Genomic DNA, 26,841 nt, shown 5'->3' on the forward strand with positions numbered 1-26,841 from the left:
TTTGAGCAGCTGTTATTTTGGCATCAGAATCTTGGAAAGCATTATAGAGGTTACTTAAAAAAATGGGTTCTGACTTCTTGAAAACTTAAATTCTAAGACATACAAAACTGATATGTACCCCCTCTCACACATACAGAAGAAAAAATTGAGATTATATATCCTATTATAAATATTGGAAAAGGCATATTCTTGAACAAAAATAGACAGTATGATATTTGACATAAGATTTTTCCCTGTCTCTGTTCCACATATTCAGAAGACCTGAATTGAAATCTGCTTATGAGATCTTAGCTTGGTAATCCTAGATAAATAGACTCCAATTATCCCAGAAAATGCTCTAAAATTATAAGTTTCAGACACGTCCTTTATCTACATCCATAGAGGATTGTTCCCTCCACTGATGAAATTTCAAGTCCAGATCATCACCTCTGCCTTTTCCCCAACGAAAAAAGGAATTTCATTTGTTCCAGGGAATTTTATTTTTAATTACTAAATGTCTCTTTTTGTTGATACAGTCAAATATAATGGGCATCTGGATGAATTTTCGGTTTTTCTTATTCCTTCTCTATCATTTCAAAGTATTAATTTCCTCTTCCCAGCTACTTAGGCTTAAAACTTCTTGTGTTTTTTATATACTCAATAAAATTTATTTAGGAAACATGTCATCTTGTGTGGATTTCAAGAGTTTAAAGAATCAAGGTAATGTTCACGAGTCTAGATAACCTTACCTAGATCAGTTACTGTCTAATCTAGCATCAGAACCTCACCAACAAAGACTTGATTATTTATTCTCAATAGAAATACCAAGCTGAAATCTGTGATACACAAGTGGAATTGAACTGTTGGCCATATCAATGCAAAGAGATATTTAGTATTTCTGGTACCGATGAATAGTCCCCTGCTTTTGCACTCTCAAAATTTCACCCTGTTACTACTCAGATGCAGGATGATATGAGTGCAGATGAGCAGTTGAGCCAAATTTTGTTTTTCTCCCTTTGGAAGAGAAGTTTGCATACCACTTTCAGAAACACTGTTGAAAGAGCCTCTTTCCACAAGCCTCTACTCTTTCCTGATGTAGTGAACTCATACCTCAAAGCCAAAATATGCCGGGCTACCATCTTCAAATGCTCAATATAAATTGTGTTTAGACTCTTGGGCTTACCTACCGCTGTTCTTCAATCCTTCCATACCCGTCTATGAAGAAGAGAGACACCATGATGGAATGGATAGGGGACTGCTCTTGGAACTATGAAAACCTAGGGTCAGACCCTACCTTAGATATTCACTATCTAAATGACTTTAGTAAGTCAGGTGATTTCTCTGTGCCTCATTTCCCCGTCTGTGAAATGAGGTCTAGATGACTTGTATGGTTCCTTTCAGTCTTTAATCTGTGATCCTATTAATTCAGGTCCATGGATAGCAAAGTTCTTTCTATGACTAGGACATTAAGGAGATTCAGCCTGAGGACATACAGTTTGGATTATGCAATCAATGGTTCTGTCCTTTATACTAACGTGAAAGGGGTAACATTATTTCTTTCTTTCTATCCTATATAATAGTAGTCGTGGTGGTGGTGGTGGTAGTCGTGGTCATCGTAGTAGTAGTAGCCAGTTTTTATTTAGTGCCTGCTATGTCAAGGGTGGCAGCTAGGTGGCAAAGTGGATAGAATGCTGGGCTTGAAGTCAAGAAGACTCATCTTAATAAGTTCACATTCCATGTCATCAGATCAACATTGAGTCATGCAGTTTTCTTTAATGACTTAGGATGAAGTACTGATCATTTGATTGATAGAAATTCTACCTGTCTTGAATGATAAGTGATTTTTTTTTTCATGATGGGGGAAGCCCATGTAGTATTCACTATATCTTTACAGGCATGAACAAGTATTCTTATCCATTCCTATAAAGGGGATGCAGTGGCTAGAACACCGGGCATACACTTACCTGCTTTATGACCCTGGACATGTCACTTAACTTCTGTTTGTTTCAGTTTCTTCATCTATAAAAGGAGATGGAGAAAGAAATAATAAATAACTCCACTATCTTTGCCAAGAAAACCCCAAATAGGGTCACAAAGAGAAGAAAACAACTGAACTACAACATCAGACGTGCTAAACATTTTACAAATATTATTTCAATTGATCATCACAATAACTCAAGGGAAGTTGGCATCATTATTCCCCTCTAACACTTGAGGAGACTGATGCAAATAAAGGTTAAGCAACTTGCGCAAGGTTCACACAGCTAATAAGTATCTAGGACAGGATTTAAAATTGAGTCCTCTTGACTACAGGCTCAAGGGTCTAACCACTGTACAACCTAGCTGCCTTTAAAAAGATTGGTTCCAAATTACCTTTCCAGGCTTATTACATATTACCCTCCCTCCTTATTCTCTCCTTCAGCCAACACGGGGTACTTGCTGTTCTCTGCAGGCGGGTTTTATTTCTCATTTCCATGCCTTTCCAGTACCTGGAACATTCTTTTTCCTCACTTGCACTGTTTGGCATGGTTAGCTCCATCGGAACTCAGCTTAAATGCCATGGCCAACAGGAGGCCTTCTCAGTAACCCTTTCTTCTCTCCTTCACATCCCCGAAATGACTTTCTATTTACTTTGAAAATATTTTGCTTTGACTTTTCTTTGTATATATTGTTGAGTTAGTCAGTCAAATGTAAACTCTTTAAGGGAAAAGTCTGTTTCATTTTTTCTTTGTATCCTTAATGTTTCAAAATTAGTTAGCTTATTAAGTTAAATTGAATAGGTGGTTACAATTCTAAAATATATGATAATGTTTTATCTGTGTCCATATAATGGCAAATGATTACTTGGGGATGGACTAAAATTTGGATGCAGGTCAGGAAGGCTATTTTTTTTAAAGGAAGCATATATTTCTTAATTGTCCACTATGTGCCAGATGCTTTACAAATATTATCTTATTTGATCCTCACAACAACCCTGTGAGGCAGGTGATATAATCATCCCCATTTTACAGTTGAGAAAACTAAGGCAGACAGAGGTTAAATGATTAGCTAGCAAGTACCTCCAGCTACCTCAACTAAAAAAATTTTTTTAAAGAATTCAGGGACACATTGACTTCACATCTGTGTGCTCTGACAAATTGGGGGTCATTTTCCAGCAACAACACTGAATCAGATTTTTTCTGGTCTTTGTTTCTGTTTTGTAAACAGCAAGCTTTTCAGGTTGACTTGAGGAATGATTAGAAGGCCAAAGCCTTCAATCACTAGAGCAGGCAGTTGGAGACAATGGCTTTAATTAATTGATCAATCAACCAATTCATCTTCTGGGTAATAAAGATGTTGGTATCTGCTGGAGGGCTGTGTTCCAGAACTCTGATTTCATGTCTAGTCACCACCCTCATATCCACCCCAGTCCAAGAAAATGGCAGTAGGGAAAATCTTTCACATGGTACAGGATTTTACCCCATGAGCATCATCACTGCCCTTGAGGTGTGTATATGTAGACATAAATGCAGATACTATAAACATATATCATATATAATATACATATCGAAATACTGATATTTTTTCTTAGTCTCTGCACATTTCCTTCATTTGAGTCACTGCATTTAAACTATAAAAAAACTATAAAATTTAAACTATAAACAGGGTGTCTGTTTTAGCAAAGAAATCCCACCTTTTAGAGCTATAAAATACACAGAATTGAAACCTGACACCTAATATATTTTTCATTAGAGACAGATGTTCAATGCAAACTCATTCTTCAAGCATTCATAAAAATCAGGATGAGAAAAATTTAACATAGAAAAAATACTAATTATGCCTTCGGAGTAAATTTGTAATGAATGTTGGTTTTAATTCGAAGAATTTTTGACAAAGATTGAGCTTTTTTCTTTGCATAAGACTTTTCTGCATATGTTTTACGTATTGCATTCATTCATTTTGTTTTTTGTCACTCATATCTTGAGCAATACAGTCAGATAGCAATTGATGAGAACATATTTGCATTGATGATAAGTTTGGCAAATTTCTTTTTCTGGGTAACAACAGAAATCCCTACAATGAGATGTTATTACTGGCCCTGGAAACTTAAACAAAATTGATTAAAATGGCCACTCTGCCAAAAAAAATGGCATGTATGTATATATATATATACACACACACACACACAAATATTTACATATGTATGTGTTGTGTATGTGAGTGTTCATATATACATATACATACATACACACCTATATATATACATATAAAATACCTATATATATACATATAAAATGAATAAGAGAAACAAAATGGAAAATCCTTATTAGCATAAGAAAGCATAGGCCAATCTGGGGAATAAGGCATAAAAATTGTTAGCTGATTTTTTTTTTTTTTTGTATCTTGAAGCTATTACTTTCATTCCTGGTCCCAGTTGTGCTGCATATATTTCTGAAATAATAGCAGGTCTGCTTAGGCTACCTCTGTGTTGAGCCCACATAGCTACTGACTGATGTCTGGCCACCTGCAGAAGCCATTATATTCATGAAGGGCTAAAATGTGAACTATCTTGTGGAGAAAATGAAGCATAAAATTGATTCCCATTCCCCAAGTTCAACATCTTGCCCCCAAAAAAGTTTCACATCGAACAGATGGTGGTTTTTTAAAAAATTCAATCCCAAAGTCTCAGATTTAGTGAATTTCACTTTAACCAACCAACCAAGTATATTATTCCAATTGGGTCATTCACTGCTTGAGGGCTTCAGAAGGTTGATTCTTGTTCTCATTTGTTAAAAATTAGCCTATGAATAGAAGACACCTAGATATTGTGGGGAATTAGGTAACAGAATTGTCTTGAAGTTTCTAAAATATTTCACTCATTTTGGGGACCTAACAAGTTTTTCCCATTATTTTTTGACCAATATATTCATTCAAAAGCATTTATAAATGCCTGTAATGTGCATAAAACAGTGTGGTATCTGGAGTAGAGGGACAGCCTTAGTCTTAGGAAGATCTAGGTCCTGACCCAATCAATTTGACCATAGACATGACCTTTCTGTATCTTAGACCAGTAGTTTCCAAACTTCTAAAATCTTGGCAATCATATCAGCAAGAAAAAAAAAAAGAATGTGTGTATATTTACTTTTTTATTTAAATTGATCCTCCTTTGCAAAATTTAGACAAACCATAAATTAAAAAAAAACCATAAAGATGAAATAATTTTTCATTCTAGACACAATAGGGAACCACAGGATTTTATTGAATAAGAGGAGGACATGATCAGATGTGTGCCTTAGGAAAATAATTTTATCAACTGTGTGGTATGTGAATTGTAATGGAAGAAGATCTGAGACAGAGAGTTCAATAATACAAGTGAGAGGTGATTAGGACCTAAGCTAGGGTGGTGACTTTGTGAGAAGAGAGTAGATGTGAGAGATGTGGAGCTAGAAATAACAAGATTTAGCAATTGATTGAATATGTATATGTGAGGCGAGGGAAAGTGAGACATTAAAGATTTCCCCAAGGTTGTAAGAACCTAGGGGCCCTGAAGGATGATGGTGACCTGGACAGTGAAAGGGAGGTTGGGAAGATGGGTGGAAATCCAAACCTGCTCATCCTGTGTACTTCATTCTATCCTACCCAAAATGAAAAAGGAGGCATTTGGGTCGGGCTTTAAGTGTCATATAATCAGAAGTCAGTGGGACCTCAGAGGCCCTCAGGTCCAACCCTCTCATTTTATGAATGAGACACTGGAACTCAAGGAGATTGTGACTTGCTCAGGGTCACACAGGTAAAAAAAAAATCAGAAGCAGGATTTGAACCCAAATCCTCTGACTGCCAGATAAAGTCTTCTTCATGCTTCAGTCACAAGGTAATCTGGGAACATAGGGTCAGGGTGAAATTTTCCCATTGTCATCTGAGCATCTGCTGTGGTAAGGTGGTGCTGTGGAGTTCATGGTATAACTGCCCTGAGGGGCCAACTTCTCAGGTCTCAGGAGGGAGGATGTTGGGTGCTTGAACATCTTAGGGAAGGATTTGAGTGGGAGAATGTTAGGAAATAAGGGTAAGTAAAGTTGTGTTGGAGACAAGTACCACAGTTGGCTATTAACACTGAGTTCAGAATGTTACCTGTCTTCCTTTTGACTGGTTGATCATACAACTCAGTGAAATCAGAAGTCCAGATCCAAACCTCCAAACCAATGTTCCCAAAACTGTATTAGGGCAGTATAGGAAATACAAATTAGATCAAGACTCTGAAGGATCTTTCATTGTGATTGTGCTGATAAGAATAACATGTGAACCAGTAAATAATTGTATAAAGACGGTGCACAATGGTAATAACTAACAACTAACATTTATATAACACCTTCATGAAGCACATTACATTTATTGTCATTTTAATATTATTAGTGTATGCTAAATAATAAATGTATAGGACAGACAGTGCTTTAGAAATTCAGAATAAAAGAAAATAATAAAACCTCAAATGAATGGCAAAGACTATATGAAATAAGTAGGGTTCCAGCTTGGCTTTAAGGGATAGAATCTGTTGAGGTGGGAGGATGTCTGAAGTAGGGGAAAATATTCAAAGATGTGGTGACTTGCCAGTTTCTCACAGACCCCGATCTCACTAATAGTCTGTATAGAAACTTTGACCGAATCTATTTCCCTTTCTGGCTCCATTCCCTCTTCCTTAGGCAGCCTACTGGCCTACTGCTTCTAGGAGCTCATAGTATTAGTACTGAACTTAGCATGATCCATCATGGGCTTAGCCTATGGCAGCTCAGAAGTCTTGAGCTCAAGTGATCCACCAACTTTCCATGCTGGTCTCCAGGAGCAGAGACTAGAAGTGTGGCCCACCATGCTTGACCTAATGCTCTGTACTTTGGACTACAGTGAATACTCAATGCAACTGAATTATGATATCACTGGTAAAACTGTTCCTAATAACTTAACTGATTGGTTTTCATCACTTTGACCGTGACCAAATAATGACTCTTATTATCTTTCCATACTTTGAAGAATATCAACAATAAAAGGCTATGTAAACAAATATACTATGCTGGGGAAATAATAGACTTTTTTAAAAAAAATGCTGTCTAACAAGAATATACATCTATTTTTTTTTGGCACGAAGGAGTAATTTTGCTCTCATATAAAATGAGGCATTTCTCATGATTCTGATAGTCATGTTTGCATAGAACTGTTGTTTGGAGCAGCAGCATGAAGTACTCAGAAAAGCCCTGGGTTAATTTAGAGTCAGAGGTTCAAATTCTCATGCTGTTGTTTGGAAGACATTGGACAAGCAAGCCATGACACTTCTGGAGGCCTCAGTTTTTCTTCTATAAAATGACTTGGGGTAGAATAGATGATTGCAAACATCCTTTCCAACTTGAAACCTACCCTCCTGACCTTATTTCCTTTCCTTTCTTTTTGTTTCATACAGGTAATGAAATAACAGCAGAAACATTTATGGAGAAATTGGATAACGGTGCCTTGCTCTGTCAGCTTGCAGAAACTGTTCAAGAGAAATTCAAAGACAACACTGATGTTAATAAGCCAGTTAAGGTAAAGTCCACCAGAATGGTTTTGTTTGTTTATTTATTTATTTACTATGTGCTGTTAGTGGGCATCCTGGATCGATATGAAACCCAGATGAATTCTGGGATTTGCACTGTTGGTGGGCAGCCTGGATCAATATGAGACCCAGCTGAATTCTGGGATTTTTTGTTCTTCCCAGATGAATTAAAACCTCATTTAATGAGAAACCACAACACTTCCTGGTAGGTTGATCTGAGTCTTAATTAGGCAATGCATGTTTTTTAATTCCACTCTGCTTTTATAATTCCTTTGGTAAGGCTAATTACTGTAGATAGGAGGATCTGAGGGAAGTGGGTGGCGACTGACTTCTGTATGATATGGCAATTAGTAAAGGAGCTGAAGGATAACTTCTATCATCAGTCTGTGATTTAAAATTTGGCAACAAGATTTACCTACCAGACCTTGATTTTCTAGCATACCCCAGTGACTGAAGGAAAGAATGCTCAATTTGGGGTGTTTTTTTTTTTTTTTTTTTTTCATCAACCACCACACCCGGGCGCACACACATTTTTTAATTTTGTCTCTCTGTCTTACTCAGGGTAAAAGGTCCAGGGACTATTGAAGGGCCTGAACTGATTACTGGTCAACATGAGAACAATGACCTGTTCTATTTTTAACCTGAGTCTGTTCATTCCTCCTAAGGCAACCTTCTGGTCCCCTACTCCCCGTTATACACTGTAATGATGCTGGACTTAAGGCAGACATCCAGTCTGCTTAGACTTTTGCGGTTCAGAACTCCCTACCTGAAGAGACCCACTAGCTTCAGCATCACTTCAAGTAAAATATTAACTCAAGTAACACTGCCCTTTATTAGAGCACTGTAAGATTTGCAAACATTTACATTTATGATGTGTAGCAGCAAGCACTCCAGCGTCCCCAGGGTGGCTGCTAACACAAGTTCTTGGATCTGCTTTGATAAAGGAAAGCAACTCAAAATGGGTTAACAAGCTTACTTTAATCAGTCAGATATGTATCATTCACCTAGTTCAGGGGAAAAAGGTCAACACTCCAAACTTCAGAATATACAGACAGAATTATTAAGACAAAAACACATCAAGTAGACAGATTTCCAAACTGTCCAACCATTACATCCATACCAAACAACATCTGGGTTTCAAAGCCAGGGGGCTCTGGACAACGGCTTTCCAGAGTTTCATCTGATCAAATCACAGAACATTTCTCAAAGTGAGCCCCAAAACAAAGCTACACATCAGGGCTTATATAGCCTTCTCCTGGCTGAGAGAATGTAACAACCTTCTGGACCCACTGGCCAATCAAGAAGTATCTACTGAAAAACAAGCCTTCCACCCCAGGCTCCAGGTGCACTTTATCCTAGGGACGGGGAAGATCTTTAAATTTGCATTTCCATTACATGATGCAAACTTACACCACCCCTCTTAGGGAGGTGCTTTTATTCTTCTTTTACAGGAAACTGAGGCTGAGGGAATATAAGTGACTTGGCCAGACTTACACAGCTAGTGTCTGAAGGACAAAACTCAGGTCTTTCTGACTGTTATTCCAGCGTTCTATTTACCACCACTACCCCTGCCCCATCTTTGTTCTTTTCTTCTTTTTCTTCAGATTGTTACCAGTTATTATTTTCCTCTCTACACATATATTTATGAGAAAATGCTTGTAAACCATATTCAATATAAATTTAAATAAAATGATGTGACGTGTTATTCTGTAGAAATCCTTCCTGAAAGAAACTTTGAGGAACATCGATTTAGGACTGGAAAAGACCTTGAAGGCCATCTAATTAATCTTTTCATTTTGTAGAGGAAGAAATAGACCCAGAGAGGTCATGTGAGCTGCCAAGCTAATATAGATAAGTGGCAGAACCAGCATTTGAACTCAACTCCCCTGTCTTCACATCTAGGATTCTTTCTCTGGTTCTACTCTTCATTAACAGAAAGGGAAAGGCTTACAAGCAGTTAAATGTCTGATTTCTATTTTAAACAAAAAAAGTGTGAGAATTCACATAGAATTGTGCTGTTGCAGAGTAGTCACTGGTTGCTTCTTTTTTTTTAGATATGTAAAGTTATGTTTTGTTTTGTTTTTCTCAGTATTTATCATATTAAAACTTGCCAAGTCCAGTCTGACAGATGTCATGACCTAGTAAATAGAGAGTCAGCCTTGAGGGTTGGCGGACCTGAGCTCAAACCCTTCCTTTTAGATGTCTACTACCTTTGTTACTAGGAACATGGTAATCCAGCTTCCCAGTTCTTAGTCCTCTTGCTAAGAAATCCCAGATAGATCTCAACCAAAATCAAAATTATTGTGATGCCTCTATAGTTTATCCTTCAGTGGGTTGCCTTAGGAGGTCCTAGACTCCCCCTTTCAGAAATGCTTTAAACAGTCTTGCAGCTGTATGTTGAATCATGAAGCTTTCCAAAGGCTTTGCCAATATAATCTCAACTCTGTCAGTTCCTGCCAAGATGGAAAAGCTTTGAATGTGGTTTGGGAATGGATATGTGTCTGCCATTGAGGACCAGTCTCACTAAGTGTGGCGGCCTCCATCACCAGAAGATTGACCTCTGGATACTAATATACTGATATTTGTTAATCATACAGAACCTTGCAATGCTATGTGCATTAACTGGAGACCTAGGCTCCTTGACAAAATCACCACTCATTTTATATATTGAGCCATTGGTTTTTTGTTTGTTTGTTTTTGTTTTGTTTTTTGGAGCAGGGAAGGCAAGGCAGTTGGATTTAAGTGACTTGCCTGAGGTCACACAGCTAGTGTCAAGTGTCTGAGTCTGAATTTGAACTCAGGTCCTCCTGACTCCAGGGCCAGTGCTCTATTCACTGTACCAACTAGCTGCCTGGAGCCATTGTTTTAAAATATAAACAAGACCAAATTACCAAAAACAAGTGTCTTTTTACCTACTACATTCCTCTTCTACACTACTATAGATCAGCAGTGATTAGTAATAGGGATACATTTTCTAAAAAATGCTTTGTCATTGAGTATAGTTACAGAGTCGTTTATCCTTTCCTGATGTCCTTCCCAATGGCCTGAATTCCTCCCCTAGTCCCTACCTTCTGACAAGAGAACATAGTTCCTGGTGCCAGGGAACTTTATATAAGAGCTTTGGTGCAGAGAATTCAGTAGTGGCCTGAGTCTTCTCAGAACATCCTCACAATGTCCTAGCCAACTTGGCTGTGTCTGTGCCACAGAAAGAAATCCCCTGGCTGACCTGTGGCTTCCTGTGCAGCATCTCATGTGTTCAGACCTCATGGACCCTTCCCCATTACAGATAATGCCTTTCCTATTTTTTTTTCTTTTCAAAAGAATTGAGAGGTCAACGTGGAATGAATAATGCAAGATTAACATGAGCACATTAGCTGAAATGAAGCTTGGTATAAGAAGGCAGAGAGAGAGGTGAAGGGAAGTGGAGATGTAATTAAAAGAATCTCAGGTAAAAATAGAGTGGAATTGAAAAGGGAAAATATAAGTAATGCCTTTTCTCAAAAATTGGTGATAATTCAGGTTAAAAAAAAACTTTTAAGTGACTGTAGAACAGAAACATCTTGTTTGTTAACACTGTAAAAGTCAAACTTGTTTTTGTTATGATAAACATTTGAATGAATATAACTACGGAGATATTGGTCCTCCTGAAAGAACCTTGTATTTGAAGCTAGAGGGCCTGGGTTTGAATTCTGGCCCTGCTACTTAATACCTCTGTAATCCTGGGCAACTGTAAAATGAGGCTACTGGACTACATGATCTTGGAAGTCCCTTCTAGTGCTAAATCTGTGACCATTCATCCATACTATATTGCTTAAAGACAAGTTAGATCACAGTTAAAATTACTGTCATTAAGATGGTCTATTCTATCATTCCTTTTTTTTTTTTTGCCTTTTGGAGGGGGGAAGGCAGGGCAGTTGGGGTTAAGTGACTTGCCCAAGGTCACATGGCTAGTTTTTTGTGTTAAGTGTCTGAAGTCGCATTTGAACTCAGGTCCTCCTGACTTCAGGGCCGGTGCTCTATTCATTGCGCTGCCCAGCTATCTCTATCATATTTCTTTGTGGCTACATATTTCAGGTCCAAGTTACTGTATTTACTTAAAAAGATGTGTTGTGGTACAATGTAAATGAGGCTAGTTTCTCATCCTCTTCAGTTTTTTGAGAAAATTCTCATAGGAAGAGAAATTGGCCAGTAATATATCACAGTATGCTTCTCCCACCCTGGCCCTTTGTAACAATAATAGTGAGTATATAGCACTTTAAAGTATATAAAGCACTTGACCTCCTGATCCAATTTGATCTTTATAACAACCGTATGGAGTAGGTATGAATATTAACCCAATTTTACAGTTGAGAAAATTGAGGCAGATGGAGGTTAAGTGACTTGCCTAAGGTCACACAGCTAGTAAATGTCTGCATCAGGATTTGAACTGAAATTTTCCTGACCACAAGTCCAACATTGTATCCACTGGACCACCTAGCTGCATCTGAGTTCTAACTTTTCTGTCCAGATACAAAATATTTGTTGACTAACTTACTGAGGTGGACGCATTTAGGTCATCCTACTTGTCCAGGATGAGCCACTGTAAGTTAACTCAAGTGGCGTGATCTCATTATTGATATGGTAGATAGCCCAATAAGCATTTATTACTATATTATTCTATTTTTATTACTATATCACAGTGCCCTAGATAGAATAGGTTCACTTATTCTATGTAAGGCATTTTAATAGGCTCTGGGAATTCCAAGAAAAAAAAAACCCAATGTGTCTCTGCCCTCAAGGGGCTCCCAGTAAACTGAATTAAAACATTAAAATTTATAATAAATCAGATGAAATCTCAGGGACATAGACCACCATCCTTTTCTGTTTGTGCCCTGCTTTGTCAAATATGTTCCACCAAGGTATAGAGGTTTTTATGCGTAGCCTAGGAGGCTTTTGTCAGCCTGGGTATGGATCTAGTGAGCTGACTGACTGCTGAACAGACTTCCTTAACTCACACACACACACACACACACATACACACACGTGTACTTAAGCACATACACACACATTCACCCACAGACCTCACCAAATATTATCCCATCTCAGTGATTCATGTCACTAAATGTCTTCTATAGTTTTCATCTGGAGACTTCAATTTCACCTCCTTATTCTAACAGTCAAATTTTACTTTCCTTTACAAGTAGTTCATGTGAGAGATTTAGGGCTGTGTACACATACACAAAACAATGAAGCATGCTTTTGTGAAAGTCTTGTATGTACTTAGGAATGATTAAAAACTTTTGAGATCTGAAAATGAATTCTGATGAAATATGTTGGTAGATATTCTATCTATATATTTAATATTCTGTTTAACCTTCATGCATTCTTTTATACACTTTACTCTTTTGTTTGGGTTCCAGTGATGTGAGGATAAAAAATCAGCAATCTTCACTTTCCTGTTTACTAAAGAAATCATTCATCCATTCCTCCCTCCCCAACCTGAACCTTTATATTATGTCTTGTTCTTAACACCCTTGGTCATGTTCTCACTTTGCATGAAGATGTTTCCTCTGAGGTACAAGCACCTCAGTAAGTCAACAAATATTTATTAAGCACCTGCTATGTGTCAGGTACTGTTCTATTTGCAGAAATCACCTGAGATGAAAATATAGAGCTTGGAGCATAATGAGATTTAGTAGAACCACAAAATCTCACAGTTGATCCACCAACTCAGATGCTATTTGATCTACTAGAAACATGAACAAGAATCTTTTCTATAACATCTTTAATAAGTGGTAATCAAGCTTTTATTTAAAGAGGAGAACCAGGGGTTTCCTGGAGTTGGCTCTTACCAATTCAGGAAAGCCAATTGTTATATTTTCATTCTGGTCATTTATATCTTGGAAATTGGCAAATGCTACAAATCAAGGTTTGATTTATTGTGCTGTTGATTTCTAGAATTAAGGAAATGATGGAGAAAATGTTACCGATACATATTAAAGTTAAAAGTGTGTCATGCACTCATTTTTTTTGAGAGCCAGTTGTTACACATTTACCAGCGCAAATATGAGTGAATTCACTAACTCCACAGTTATCTCATTCCACTTTGGATAGCCTTATTAGGGAAATTTTGCTTACATAAAACCTAACTCTGTCTCTCCTCACTGCACTGTTCCTAATTCTTCCTTCTGGATTCAAGCAGAACAAGATGAAATTCTTTCCTGCGTGATAATTCAATGGATATTTGAAGATGCCTATGATATCTTCCCTAAGTCTTCTCTTTTCGAGGTTAAACATTGATATTGCCTTCAATTGAACCTCATAGCCCTATTTTAACATTTTTGGTCCTTAATGAAACAGTTCCTTGTGATTTTAAAATTAGAGGAAGCATAACAAGTGGATGGAAGGTCAGCTTTGGAGTCATGAAGAACTAGGTTCATGTCCTGCTTCTGACACATTGTAGCCCCAATTCAGTTGTCCTTTTCTCAGGATGAAAGTCCATCTGCCATTCAAACACCATTCCTCCTCCTCCTCTTTCTCTTCCTTTTCTTCTTCTTCTTCTTCCTTTTCTTCTTCTTCTTTCTTTGTCTTCTTCCTCCTCTTCTTCCTCTTCCTTCTCTTCCTCTTCTGTGTTCTGTCTTCTCCTTCCCAAAACACACCATGAACTCATCAGTCAATAAACATTTATTAAGCATCTACAATTTGCCATAGTCTATATTTTCATGGTCTTCAGAGTTTTTCTTAAAACATCCATTGCTGTAAATTCTCAGAATCTGAGCCTTCTAAACAGGGGCTATACCTGCACTAACTGTGTCACCACAGGTAAATCATGTAACCTTTTAGTTTTCCAGTTCACACTAAAAGAATATAAATGATCGAAATTCACTTCTGCCCTTTAGAATCCCTAGGTTCCTCTAATATTCCACTCTTGTCACCCTCTGATTATTTTCCTGACTCCCACAAAAATTTGCCTTGTATGTATTGTGTGTATGTATACACCTATATATGTGCATAATACTATATATATACACATATACACTAACATGTTATAGATATGTATATATGTGTACCTGTTGTCTTCCTGAATAGAATTTAATCTCCTTGAGGGAATGTAGTAGTTAATGTTTGCCTTTATATTCCTAGTGCCCAATTCTATGCCTTAAATATTATAAGCACTTAAAATGCTTGATGATAGCCTGAGTTGTTGACTTGGTGGTGAGAGGGACTTTGCACACCAGTAGGTCCCTAAACTGATGAAATCACAAGTTCAAACTAATGTGAGTGTATGAGGGTGGGGAGATTATAAAGAATAGGAAGAGGACCTGCAGTTTTATTATTATAGGTCAGTAGTTCTCAAACTTTTGAGTCTCAGAAGCTCTTTACATTCTTAAAAAATATTGAGAACCATAAAAACTTTTGTTTACATGGGTTGTCAATTTGTACTATGTTAGCAATTAAAATGGACAACTTTAAAATATTCATTTAAAATACTAAGGTTATTACATATTAGTGTAGATAATATATTTCTCAAATCAAGTCAAGCATTTATTAAGTTCTTACTACATACTAGATACTGTACCAAGCACTACGAATATAAATACATGTATAAAGAACCCTCAAGAAGGTTATACTCTAATGGGGCAACACAGAGCATAAAAGGGAGCTGAAGTGGGAAAAAGGTGGAGATGAAGGTACTTTATCCTACTTGAGCCCCAAAGTCCATTGTTATGAGACTCTTTCCTCATTGGTGGAGATCAATGCTCCATGACTTTGTGAGGGTTAGGCAGAGCTTTTGATGGGAGAGAGGAGACCCACAGATCCACTCTCTTCAGGCTCTTTAGATTGTTCTACTCTCTGAATTCTTTTGGTTTTCAGCATCAAGAGAAAACATGCATGATGCTGCCCTCTCTTTGAGGTCAGGAAAGGAAAAAAGACTCTGGGAAGAAGCTGACACATAGAACTCCAATCATGATTGCTAGCTACACTAGAGACTGGGAAATTTCCCTCTGGGTGAAATCTGAGACTCTTTCTCAAAAAGGCAAGCCAGAAAAGCATCCAAAGAGAGTGAAGAGAGTGGATCTCTCTCTCTCTCACACAGGCTCAGGGCATTGAGCTCTACCAATAGGAGAGTCCCATAGTAATATACTTTGGGGGCTCTTGTTACGTTTGGGAAAGATAACTCATAAAATAAAAGAACTGAAGAGGACAAGGGAGGAGATGAAGTTATCTAAAATTGTAGAGAAAGCCTAGGAGAGTCAGGAGTGCAGTTGAAGAATTAAGAAATACCTAGCCCAGGCTTCTAGGAGCTTCTAGGAGGAGGCAGCCAAGCAGAGGGAGAGGCTGAAGGAGTGGAAGATACTTCCAATGAGTTAAATGAACTTCAGATGTGAAGAACTTTCTGGGGCATTGTAGAAAAAAAGATTGGAAAAGTCAGGAGTGCAGCCTGGAAAGGAATTTTTCTTATAAAAAAAAAAACTGTTCTATAAAAGAATACAAAACTTAAGAGAAAAGTTGCATTGTTTTACTTTTTTTGCAAATTTCTTCAACATCTGGTTTAAAAGAAGACAACCGAATTCTCCTATATGCCTCTGCATTCAATCTACTGCAATATGTTGTTTTGGTTGTAATACATGAAAAAAAATCTAGTCTCACACAGATATATAATTGGAAAAGGGAGGAACATTTTAATAGAAAAATATCCTCTAATTATTATGCAAATAGTTTTTATCCCACAGATTTCTTTAAATGGTCTCCGAATCCCCCAGGGATCCTTGGACCGCACTTTGAGAACCTCTGGTATCGGGAACTCTGAGGTGAGAAAACACCCTCTACTACCTCAGGTTAGCTCCTCAATAATTTATAGGTTTAAAGATATACCTAGGAGAAGCATCATGGCATAGTAGATAAAGTGATGTCCACAATGCCAGGAGGACCTGGGTTCAAGTCTTGCCTATGACCTATACTGGTTGTATGGTTGTAGGCAAGTCAATTAACTTCTCAGTATTCTAGGCAACCCTTTAATTACATTTATGTATATGAACTTTTTTTTTTAAGCAATCGGGGTTAAGTAACTTGCTCAAGGTTACTCGGCCAGTTATTTCGGGGTGTGGTACTGAGTGTCTGAGCCTGGGATTCGATCTCCAGGTCATCCCAACATTGGAGCCGGTGCTCTTACTTGCTGTGCTACCTGGCCGCCCCTAAGCAATTGGGGTTAAGTAACTTGCTCAAGGCTACACAGCCAGGTGTTTCTGGGTGAGTGCTAAGTGTCTGAGCCCGGGATTCGATCTCCAGGTCGTTCTGATGCTGGAGCCAGTGTTCTTACTCGCTGTGCTACCTGGCCGCCCCATGAATATTTCTAAAAAGCTCCAAACTCCTTGCAAGTTTAAAAAAATCCAATTTTTACAAGAACAATTTTGGGGAGAAAGTGTTAATATTCTCATTGTTTTCAGTTTAAAAAATTGATATAAGCAACAAATGATAAGGGCTTAATCCCAGGTCATATAGCTGGTTGAATTAATGCATGAATGGAGGAAGGAAGGAAAGAAATAAGGAAGAAAGGAAGGGAGGAAGGAAAGAAGGAAGGAAGGAAGGAAGGAAGGAAGGAAGGAAGGAAGGAAGGAAGGAAGGAAGGAAGGAAGGAAGGAAGGAAGGAAGGAAGGAAAGAAGCAAAGAAACAATGGTGACTGACTTGTCATGACAGAATGAGTTATGTATGAGTTGTCTATGGCTGAAAATTGTCAGCTCAGGATGGCGATTATTCATACCATGTTGGCTATTTGCTCCCTAGTCCAGATACAGATCAGATTTACTAGTCTTCTTGTATATATAACATACTGCCATTAGTGAAGCTCTCATTGACTTGCACAAGCTTTTTTTTCTTTTTTCATGGACTAGAATTCTTCAGCCTTTGAATAAGTAATATGGAGCACCACAGTGAAAGAGTACATCAAGTCTTCCTCTTTGCATTCCTTTTTGTTACACTCATCTATTACCTTACTCTTGCCCAGACAGCACTGAGTTCCTCTGGGGGCAGAGTTTCCATTGACTTCAAAGGGCACTGAATGTTTAGATCAGGTTTGAAGGACAGATAGCAACATGAGCAAAGCAACTACTGTTACTTAGTAGAATGCCACATTATGCTCCAAGAGGAAAGTTGCTCATTCATAGCCCAATGAGAAAATTCAGCCCTTGTTTGGGGAAAGAACATCCTAGACCCATCAAGGATACCCAGTTTCCTGATCAGCCCCAACCAACAAAGCTTCAGGATATTGTAGGATTTAGGAAATAAGAGAGAGAGAAAGACTAGAGTTTCACCTCAAAAATAACTGGCATAATATATTTGAAGAATAAGAAGTCAAAGTTGAAATTGAAGAAATCAGAATTTGTTTTATTTTTTTTAAAGCAATTGCGGTTAAGTAATTTGCCCAAGGTTACATGGCCAGTTATTTTGTGTGGCTGTTAAGTATGTGAGGCTGGAACCTATCCTAGGTCCTTCCGACTCTGGGATTGACGCTCTTACTCACTGTGCCAACTAGCTGCCCCAATTTGTTTATTTTTAAGACCAAAAACATTGTAGAGATGTTCAAAGGTTTTACCTGAAAAAAGAGATGAAATTCCAGGTAAGGTTAATTTAGAGTAAGCAATATCTATAATCATTCCTACTCCTAGGAATTCTTAGCTCCAAAATGGAATTAGAACAGCTCTTTTTCAAACACCGGAAGCATGCATTATCACACAGAGAAGGTTTTGTTTTAATTGGTAAACAAACATGTTAGATATATTTGTTCTTTAAAGAAATCTTCTTTTAAACTGAATAACCCCTAATTTTTCCATTTAACAATTTTGGATTAGCTAGGTGCCAAAGGCCTGAAGAATGGTAAAAGGCAGATGTCTTGATTCTTTTTAATGGAAGATTGTAGGTCAGTGAATTTAATGTTACTTTCTGTAAAATTCAGGAATATACTATTAGAGGAATGGTTCATGAAAATCTAGAAAAAGGATATGCTAGTCGCAAGGATTCTGTGTAACTTCATCAAAAATACATCATGTTCAGCTAAACTCCTTTCCTTTTTTTTGGTTAGAATCACTAGACTGGTACAAGAGAGAAATGCTATTGGTCTAATTTTCATTAATTTTAGCCAAATACTTGATAAAGTTTCTAATGTTCTTGTTATGGAATATGCAGATATATGTGCATTAGATATTCATATCGTTAGCAGTACTTAGAATGTGTTAGATGGCTAGAATTAAAGAATTGGCATTAATGGCTCAGTGTAAACATGGAAGGAAGTCTTTAATGGATTGCCCCAACATAGCACCAACACAATATTCACAGCAGTGATGGAGACTGTAATTATGCCAGCATAATTCTCAATTGCAAATATAACAGACTTTCCATGTAGAAGACATAAGAAAAACATTTATTCAGATACCACAAGACAAAATACCAACACCAGGAAACCTAACCCATTATAACAACATAGACGTTAATACACCACAACATAGCAGAGAGTCACACCATCCTTTAGTCTTCTTACAAACACTTACAAGCCTAACCTGCCATCCTCTCTCCTCCCTCCCTCCATCTAACTGCTCTGACTCCCAGCTTCCTGTGGATTCTGCTCTACCCTTCAGCAGCTTACTCCCACCATAGGCTCCCTGTGATTACATTCAGCCTATTAGGGGGTGGGAAAGATCTTCAAATCAGGAAAAGTCTTCAAATTCCCTTAGTCATATTAAGAGGCAGGGGAGATCTTCAAATTCCCATTACCTTTACCCCCAGTCATCTATGTAGTTTAGCATTTCTACTAACTACTTGAATAAAAGTGTATAAGATGGGATCATTTAACATAAGGCTCACATGAGTAGTATGATCCTATGCTTTTATGCAAACATTAGTAAAAACAATATTAGGTCAAGATTAATTTCTGAGTGACTACACTAAAGACCAAATTTATGTCACTAATTTCTACTGTCATACACACTGTCATTATAACTATCCTTTGTGTCTGGACATTCAACCAATTCCAAATTCAGCCAGCTACATTATTGTATAGGATTTCTTAGCCATCAAGAACACAGATGACAAAAAAGAATGATAACTAACACACTGAATGGCAGAGCCAGAATCCAAAAAGAGAACATCAGTCTGGGTAAACAAGATGAAATTACATAAGAATAAGTTTAAGATGAGGGTTCAATATTGTACTTGGGTTCACAATTCACTTCCAAGAACAAGAATGGCTAGAAAACAGTTCACCCCTCAAAAGATAGATGTTAGTGGATTGCAAGCTCAATTCAAATGAAATGTGATATAGCAGCCAAGGAAATTAATATGATCTTAGGTTGGATCAGGAGACAGTGTCTGGGAATAAATGAGAGAGAGCCTTGTTGTTTGTCAAGCCAAATCTGGAAGATTGTGTTTATTTCTGTTTATCACAGTTGAGAAAGGACATTGATAAGATGGAGGGCATCCAGAGAACAACCAAGATGAGAAAAGTTATTGAAATCATCAAGGATTGATTGAAGAAATTGAGGGTGTTTAACTTGAATTAGAGAAGACTAAGGGGGGAGATTTCAAAGGTTGTTATGTGAAAGAATTGATTTGCTTTTCTTCATACTATGGAATTAATAACAATGCATGCAATTTGCAGAGAAGCAGGTTCAGATCAGTTGTAAGGAAAAAGTTCTTAAGAATTAAACCTGTCCAGTTGTGGAATGGGCTTCCTCTGGAGACAGAAAGTTAACATTCCCTAGAGATCACTAAGAAAATGGTGGATGATTAGTTGTTTATATTCTAGATGTGATTGTTGTTCAGGAAGTAAATAGCTTCTGAGGTTCCTTTCACCTCTGAGCTTTTGTCATTTTATGATAGGTTAAATAATGTATAAGAAAAATTGTTTTCTTGATGGCTTGGAAAGGGATAGGTTGTCTTAAGGTAAGTATGAAAGAAAAAAATACATAAAATAGTTTAGATTTTCAAGACAGTTTTCTGGGAATATAAGTATTTACTGCATTTACATTTTAAAAGTTGTACTAAATGAAACAGTCTTAGGGCATAAAGCCAGAAGGGATGTCAGTGGTTTAATTCTAATATGTGCATTTAGACACATTCTTCCTAAGAGGCTTTTCTAGCAATCCTGGGGTTTAAACTCTGATCCTGAGTCTGAAATGTGTTCCCTTTCTGGTTTAGGTAAGCTTAACTTTATTGACTTTAGATCCAAGGGAACAAATCTTGTTTTCCCCTAATCCTTCTCTCAGAAAGTTGGTTGGATATTTATGTTTTGCAATAAGTGTGTGTTCAAGGGTACCTCCCAAGACTAATTAACATATGTCAATATTATTGATGTTTGGGGAATACCATTATGATATTTTAATACAATAGTCAATGGATCTAATTTTGTAAGTCAACAAATGACTGTTTAGGCAAAACATACTTCTATTCAGATTTAGACTCCCATTCTATGTATGCCCAAGAAATAGTGTCCTTAACAGAGGTAGCAAAATTGAATCTGTCAAACAGATCTTTCCATTTAACCCTGTTACAGTGATGGTAATATTATGAGGTCATAAGAATTTTTCACTACATCTATCATGACATTTCTGAAAATATCGGTTGCACAAACATGGAATGGCTGCCTCAGGAGGTAAGGGGAATCCCCTCAATGGAAGTCTTCAGGCAAAAATTGGACATCCACATCTTAAGTAAGATGGAAAAGGGTTCCTTGTTTGGGTACAAGTTAGAGTTGGTGACTTCTGAGATCCCTTCCACCTCTTTCTTTCACATAACAAGTATAGTGGCACTTACATGTCCTACAGTCACTATGCTTCTCAAAAAGACTGTTTTTTTTTAGTAGTTCTACAAATTGATGCCTCAATTTTTTGGTGCTGACATTTGGCTCTTGCCATATGATGAACATTGGCTGAAGAACTTGGGAATGTTTAGTCAGAAAAAAAGGCTCAGAGGAGAAAAGATTTGTTTCTACATTTTTGAAAAGGTATCATTGAAAGTGAAATTAGTCATGATATTTTTTTTTAATTCAAAGGGTATAATGAGGAAAACTAGATAGTAGCAGCAAAGAGGCTTTATATAAAGAAAATTTTCCTAATGCCTATTAGGAATTAAGAATTATTAAGGAATGAGGCATTGTCCTAAAGTGGAATGGGCTACTCTGTTTGGAGTTAACTCTATTATTGGAGTTCTTCAAATGGAGGCTGGATGACTATTTCTTGAATGCATTTGAGTGTATATTTTATTTTATTTTTGGCATGGATTTTAATAGATGAATGCTGAAGTCCTTTACAGTGTCAAAGTTCTGTAACTTCCATTGCTTTTGAACAAAGAAGTTTGAGTTAAATATATGTGTTTTCCATTTCCTGATTTCATAGAAGCTTCCTTGTGTTGCATATTGACTTGGAGGTAGGTTGGATTTTCCACCTTCCTACTCCCTATATTTAATCTAGTTTTTCTTCAGCTATATGGAAGCTTCCATACACTACAGGTCAACAGAGATCATACTTTAGTCAGTGGCAGGCATAAGTAGGGGTGGTCACTCCCTCACACAGAAATACTTTAAGGTATATTGGGTTTCTGAGCTGACTTTAAGGAAGCAACTATATGATGCTGTGGATAGAATGCTGGACTCGGAGAAAGAAAGACCTGAGTTTGAATGCTGCTTCATACATTTACTACCTGTGTGATCCTGGACAAGTCTCAGCCTTGTTTCTTCATCTGTAAAATGGGGATAATAATAACACTTACCTTCCAGGGTTGCTATAAGTCTCAAATGAGATAACACACACAAATGCAGTTTTAATTTATTAATATCATCATATTTAAATAGACAAAGCAACTCTTGATATATGATTCTATGATCAAAGTCTCTCATACTCACTTTCAATTTCTTTTCACTTTCTCCCTCCCCTTATTTAAAAGGTGTCCATGGGACAGCTAGGTGGCACAGTGAATACAGTACTAGCCCTGGAGTCAGGAGGATCTGAGTTCAAATCCAGCCTCAGACACTTAACACTTACTGTGTGACCTTAAGCAAGTCACTTAACCCCAATAGCCATGCCTTCCTCCAAAAAAGACAAACAAAGGTACCCAGTTCCCACATACTAAATTATAGCTATTGTGACAGGGGAAAATATATTAATTCACTCTGATTCAAAGTAAGGGATTAGTGATGTTATATTACATGTTGAAGAGTTTGGGAATTTTAAAATAGAACTCTGAGAAGACAATTAATGCACAATAATGAATTAGGAATATTGCCAGTTCATTGGCCAGGCCAGGAAGGAAGGTATTTGATCCAGACTTTCCCTGATCCCTCAGACTATAGCCCTTAGATGACTTTCAGTCTTGCCTCCATAGAGATTTTTGGGAGTGGATCAAACCCACACTAGACTAGATTAGATAAACCTACTAGCAGATTGCCTTTGGAATTCTTATTTAGGCAACAGTCCTATCAACTATGTGAGTAGACTGTTGTTGCTGCCAAGTTCCCAAGAATCAGCCATTATTCCTCATTTATCCAACAACTTTGATTACACACTCCTTAATCAGAAAAGAAGAAAAAAAAATTCTCTCTGATTCACAGCATCTTCATCTGTAAAACAAAATAAGGGTCTGCAACTGATGATTTTTCTAGTATCTCCTACTTTATTCGACAATATTTCTTTGCTAATTGTTTTCTAAAGTCACAGCATATCAGAGCGAGTGAGACTGCTACAGGCAGATCCACTAAGAATGGCAGTAAAGGGAGGAGGTAGAAACATTACAAAGAACTGGACCAAAGAAACGTGTGATAATCTGCGGCCATTTATAATGGCATACTGTCAGATAAAACTCCGTAGATCTGAAGGCATCACTAGTTAGTAGCAGAGTAGAGTTGATGTTTATGATCAAGACCCTGAATTATTAAGAAAAGACTCAGTTATAGTCAATGTATTATTTTTTGGTATGCTCAACAAACAGGAAGCACAACATAATGGATTAAACTGGGGGGAGTCAGGAAGATTGGGATTCACATACTGACTCTGATACTCCCTAACTGTATCATCTAGGGCAAGTCATTTAATGTTTATCTGACACATGCAGCATAAAGTAGTGTGGTAGAAAGAGTGATGGATTTTGAATAAGAGTACCCAGTTTTTTGGATATTGACTTCCACTTTAGACTGGGGGCTCTTGGAGGGCAGAAACTGTCATGACTTTTTTTTTTTGTATTCTCCCTCCCTCCCCTCCATGCTTAAGCATAGTGTCTAGGATATAATAGGTCTTTAATACATTCCTCTTGACTTGACTTGATTGGGTTTGAATTGTGGTTCTTCCACTTCTTATCTGTGTCACCTCACTTAACATCTGTGGGCCTCAGAACGTTGGAGTAAATGACCTCTAAGGACTTATCCGAACCTAAATCTATAATACATCTTCATAAAAAGGTGGCAGTTTTCATCACAGTGAGGAAATTTCATGCTGAGACTTTCTAGTCTGAATAAAGTCACAAAAACTTTGGTTCTTTGTGTGTACTCTTACATAAGCAATAGAACTTATTATATATTAATGATATTTCTGTCAAATGTGATTAAGATGAAAGAAAGTTTTAGCTGTTAACAGAAGTTTATTGCTGCATATAAAAATCCTATTTATGTGGAACCCTTTCTTTTGAAAATGAGGGCAGAAAAATGAGATATCACTGTATCATCTTTCTGCTATAGGTGAGGTCTAGTGTTGATCCCAGAAGCATGTAACTTATAAAGGTGTTTCTGTATGAGAAAACGCAGGACTAGAAATTGTCATGAGGGAATTGAAACTTTCATTCCTGGCTTTTGTCATCACACTTCAACTGTGAAAGTCAGTTACAGGCTATGATTTAAGCTCACGAGGCCAGTCAGTTCATCCTCAGAAGGTAGAGGGACTGGTTTTGAGTACAGAAGATGAAATGTCCATGAGTGGATTAATTTACATTAGAAGAAGTCTGCTAAACTCAAACACTTGCCAAAAATAAATTGTAAAGCAATGGATCCACCAAAACTGCCTGCATATCCAAATTCCTGCTTAAGGAGTTGGCACATTTGTAAGACAACTGAGTATTTTGGGATTCAGTCAAAGAGAGCAGAATGTCAGTTAAGTGGAATCTAATGGGGGAAAGAAGCGTACTTAGGAATTTTGTGGTTTCATTAACTTGCCTGCCAATGAACATTTGGATGGAGAGAGAAATTACTATTAAGTGTTATTGTGGGATTCAAGGGTGAAGTCACCTTGCGATTACTGCAGAAACTGAAGATGTGATTCCCTCTGCAGCCTTTTCCACTTTTCTTTCCTTTCACTTACTAAAGCAATTGGTGGGCGAGATACAAGTGTAGGGAACTTAATTTAGTCCCAGGCTCCTAATTAGCCTTCTCCCCAATCTTCATTTAACAATCATATTCGAAATGCAACTTCTGTAGGTCAGCAAGAGGGAATCAGGCTCAATTCCAGGGCTGAGGATATTTATTAGGCTACAGGAAGGACCTATGATTGGGTCGTTGTATAGGACATTTGGCATGAGATCTCCCTCCATCAACTAAGATTCACAAGCTGTCCATGTCTTAGTAGATAAGTCCTAAGAATTGCCTGAGCAGCATAAAGGGTAAGTGACTTTCTGAGACCCAGTAGGCACCTGAGGAACTTGAACTAAATCTCCCTGTCTCTGTATCCAGCCTTCTATCTCTCCACTAATGCCTCTACAATCAGGGATATTTAGAAATATTTCTTATGTCAATGGAAGCAAAATTATTTTCCTAACCAGGAAAGAATTAAAAAAGGGATAAAATCCAACATGACCTTCCAGCATGGAAAGTTTACCCTTCTTTTCAGAATTTCATCGCCGAAACTACTGACCCTCTGGATTTTGAAACAGTGGGGTTATATTTAGAACATCTGAAGTAACTGAACAAAAGGGTCTGAAAAGTATTTTAGTTCCAAGCAATCGTAGGTTAGGAGGTAGAGGAAATCATTTTAAGAGTGGAAGCTTTTGGAATACAGTTTACAAATGCATGGCATGTTTGAATTGGAAACTTATGACAGATGCTGCTCACAATTTTGTATTTTGAACCTGAAGCATGAATTTTCTGAGGTGCTCCCATAAAATCCAAAGGGATGTAAAATCAGAAGAAAAAAAACCTCAAAACATAACTTTTCTTTTTATAATTGATTCTTTATACACTGCAACTTAGAAAGTGTTTAGATATATCTATGAGAACTCTGTTTCATTCATTAAACTATGTTTCAATGATTTTGACAGAGGCATCTGAATTAACTAGCACCTCACTGTTACCACATAGATTTTGTTTTACTTCATTTCAGATTTCACTATAAAGAGTTGATACTGTTTTTGTAAAGCAATCCAAAGTTAAGGCTATTTCATTGGGTTGCAATTGATGAATTAAAATGGAAAACCCTTGTCAATCTGTTAAGGAGATAATTTGTGGAAAGTGCTTTGCACACCTTAAGGTATTATATGTATAGGATAGATGATTATTATGATTATTAATTATAATTTTATTATCAGTACTGAAAATGTTAGTGGGTGACTAAGACAGGGTTTTTCAGGAAGATGGTTTGAGTTTCTTTAGGAGCATTTAACAGATCTTCTCTTGACCCTCATTCCCTACTTGTATTTACCTGTAGTCCACATGGTGTATATCCCCTGTTCCAGGAAGTCTGGAACTATTTTTGCATTTCATTTTTGGATGCTCAGGGCTCAGGACAATGGTTAACAAAATATTTGCTGATCTGAATTGGCCAAAAAATTATAGATATTGTTATGGAAAAGAGACAGGGGTGTTCCTAGGAGATGTTTTAGGACTTTCCATATTTAAAGTCTTGCTGCTACTGCTGGATGTTGTTGTTGGTATTGTTACTACCAGAACACAAATCCTAATGATAGCTTTGTTCAAGCTACAAAATCAGGCCCCTGGCAATTGTAGTGAAGTTGCTAAAGTTTTTTAAAAATATATTTATTTATTTATACAGTAAAACTATTAATGAAATGAAGCATTATTTCTGAGCTGGGAATAATTGAGCATAGAATCAAATTAGCTTCTCAAATCAACAGTACCATTGCTTAGAAAGGGCATGCCAAATGACCTCACGATGGTTCCACTCATCTTCCCTGTGACTTTTCAGACTAAAACACCCTTTCCTAGCCACTACCATTCTATGTGAGTTTTCTCTTCCTAAGGTAAGCTCCTTGAGGGCAAGAACTATCTCATATTTATATTTGTATCACCAGTAGTAAGCGCAGTGCCTAGAACATAGTAAGTACTTAGTAATGTTTTTTT

General features: G+C 37.3%; 1 protein-coding gene across 4 annotated transcripts in view; it reads left to right on the forward strand.

Moving 5' to 3' along the window:
• GAS2 (growth arrest specific 2) overlaps window positions 1–26,841 on the forward strand; it is a 152,786-nt gene that overhangs the window by 19,175 nt on the left and 106,770 nt on the right. For all 4 annotated transcript variants that reach the window (XM_069091304.1, XM_069091303.1, XM_069091306.1 and 1 more), the window contains exon 3: window positions 7,406–7,527. In XM_069091304.1, coding sequence (XP_068947405.1) covers window positions 7,406–7,527 — 122 coding nt within the window. The remainder of the gene's footprint in view (window positions 1–7,405; window positions 7,528–26,841) is intronic.

The sequence above is a fragment of the Petaurus breviceps genome, unplaced genomic scaffold, assembly GCF_028583685.1.
Source record: "Petaurus breviceps papuanus isolate PSGF00001 unplaced genomic scaffold, PetGlider_PUasm1.0 188, whole genome shotgun sequence".
Classification (NCBI taxonomy): Eukaryota; Metazoa; Chordata; class Mammalia; order Diprotodontia; family Petauridae; genus Petaurus; species Petaurus breviceps.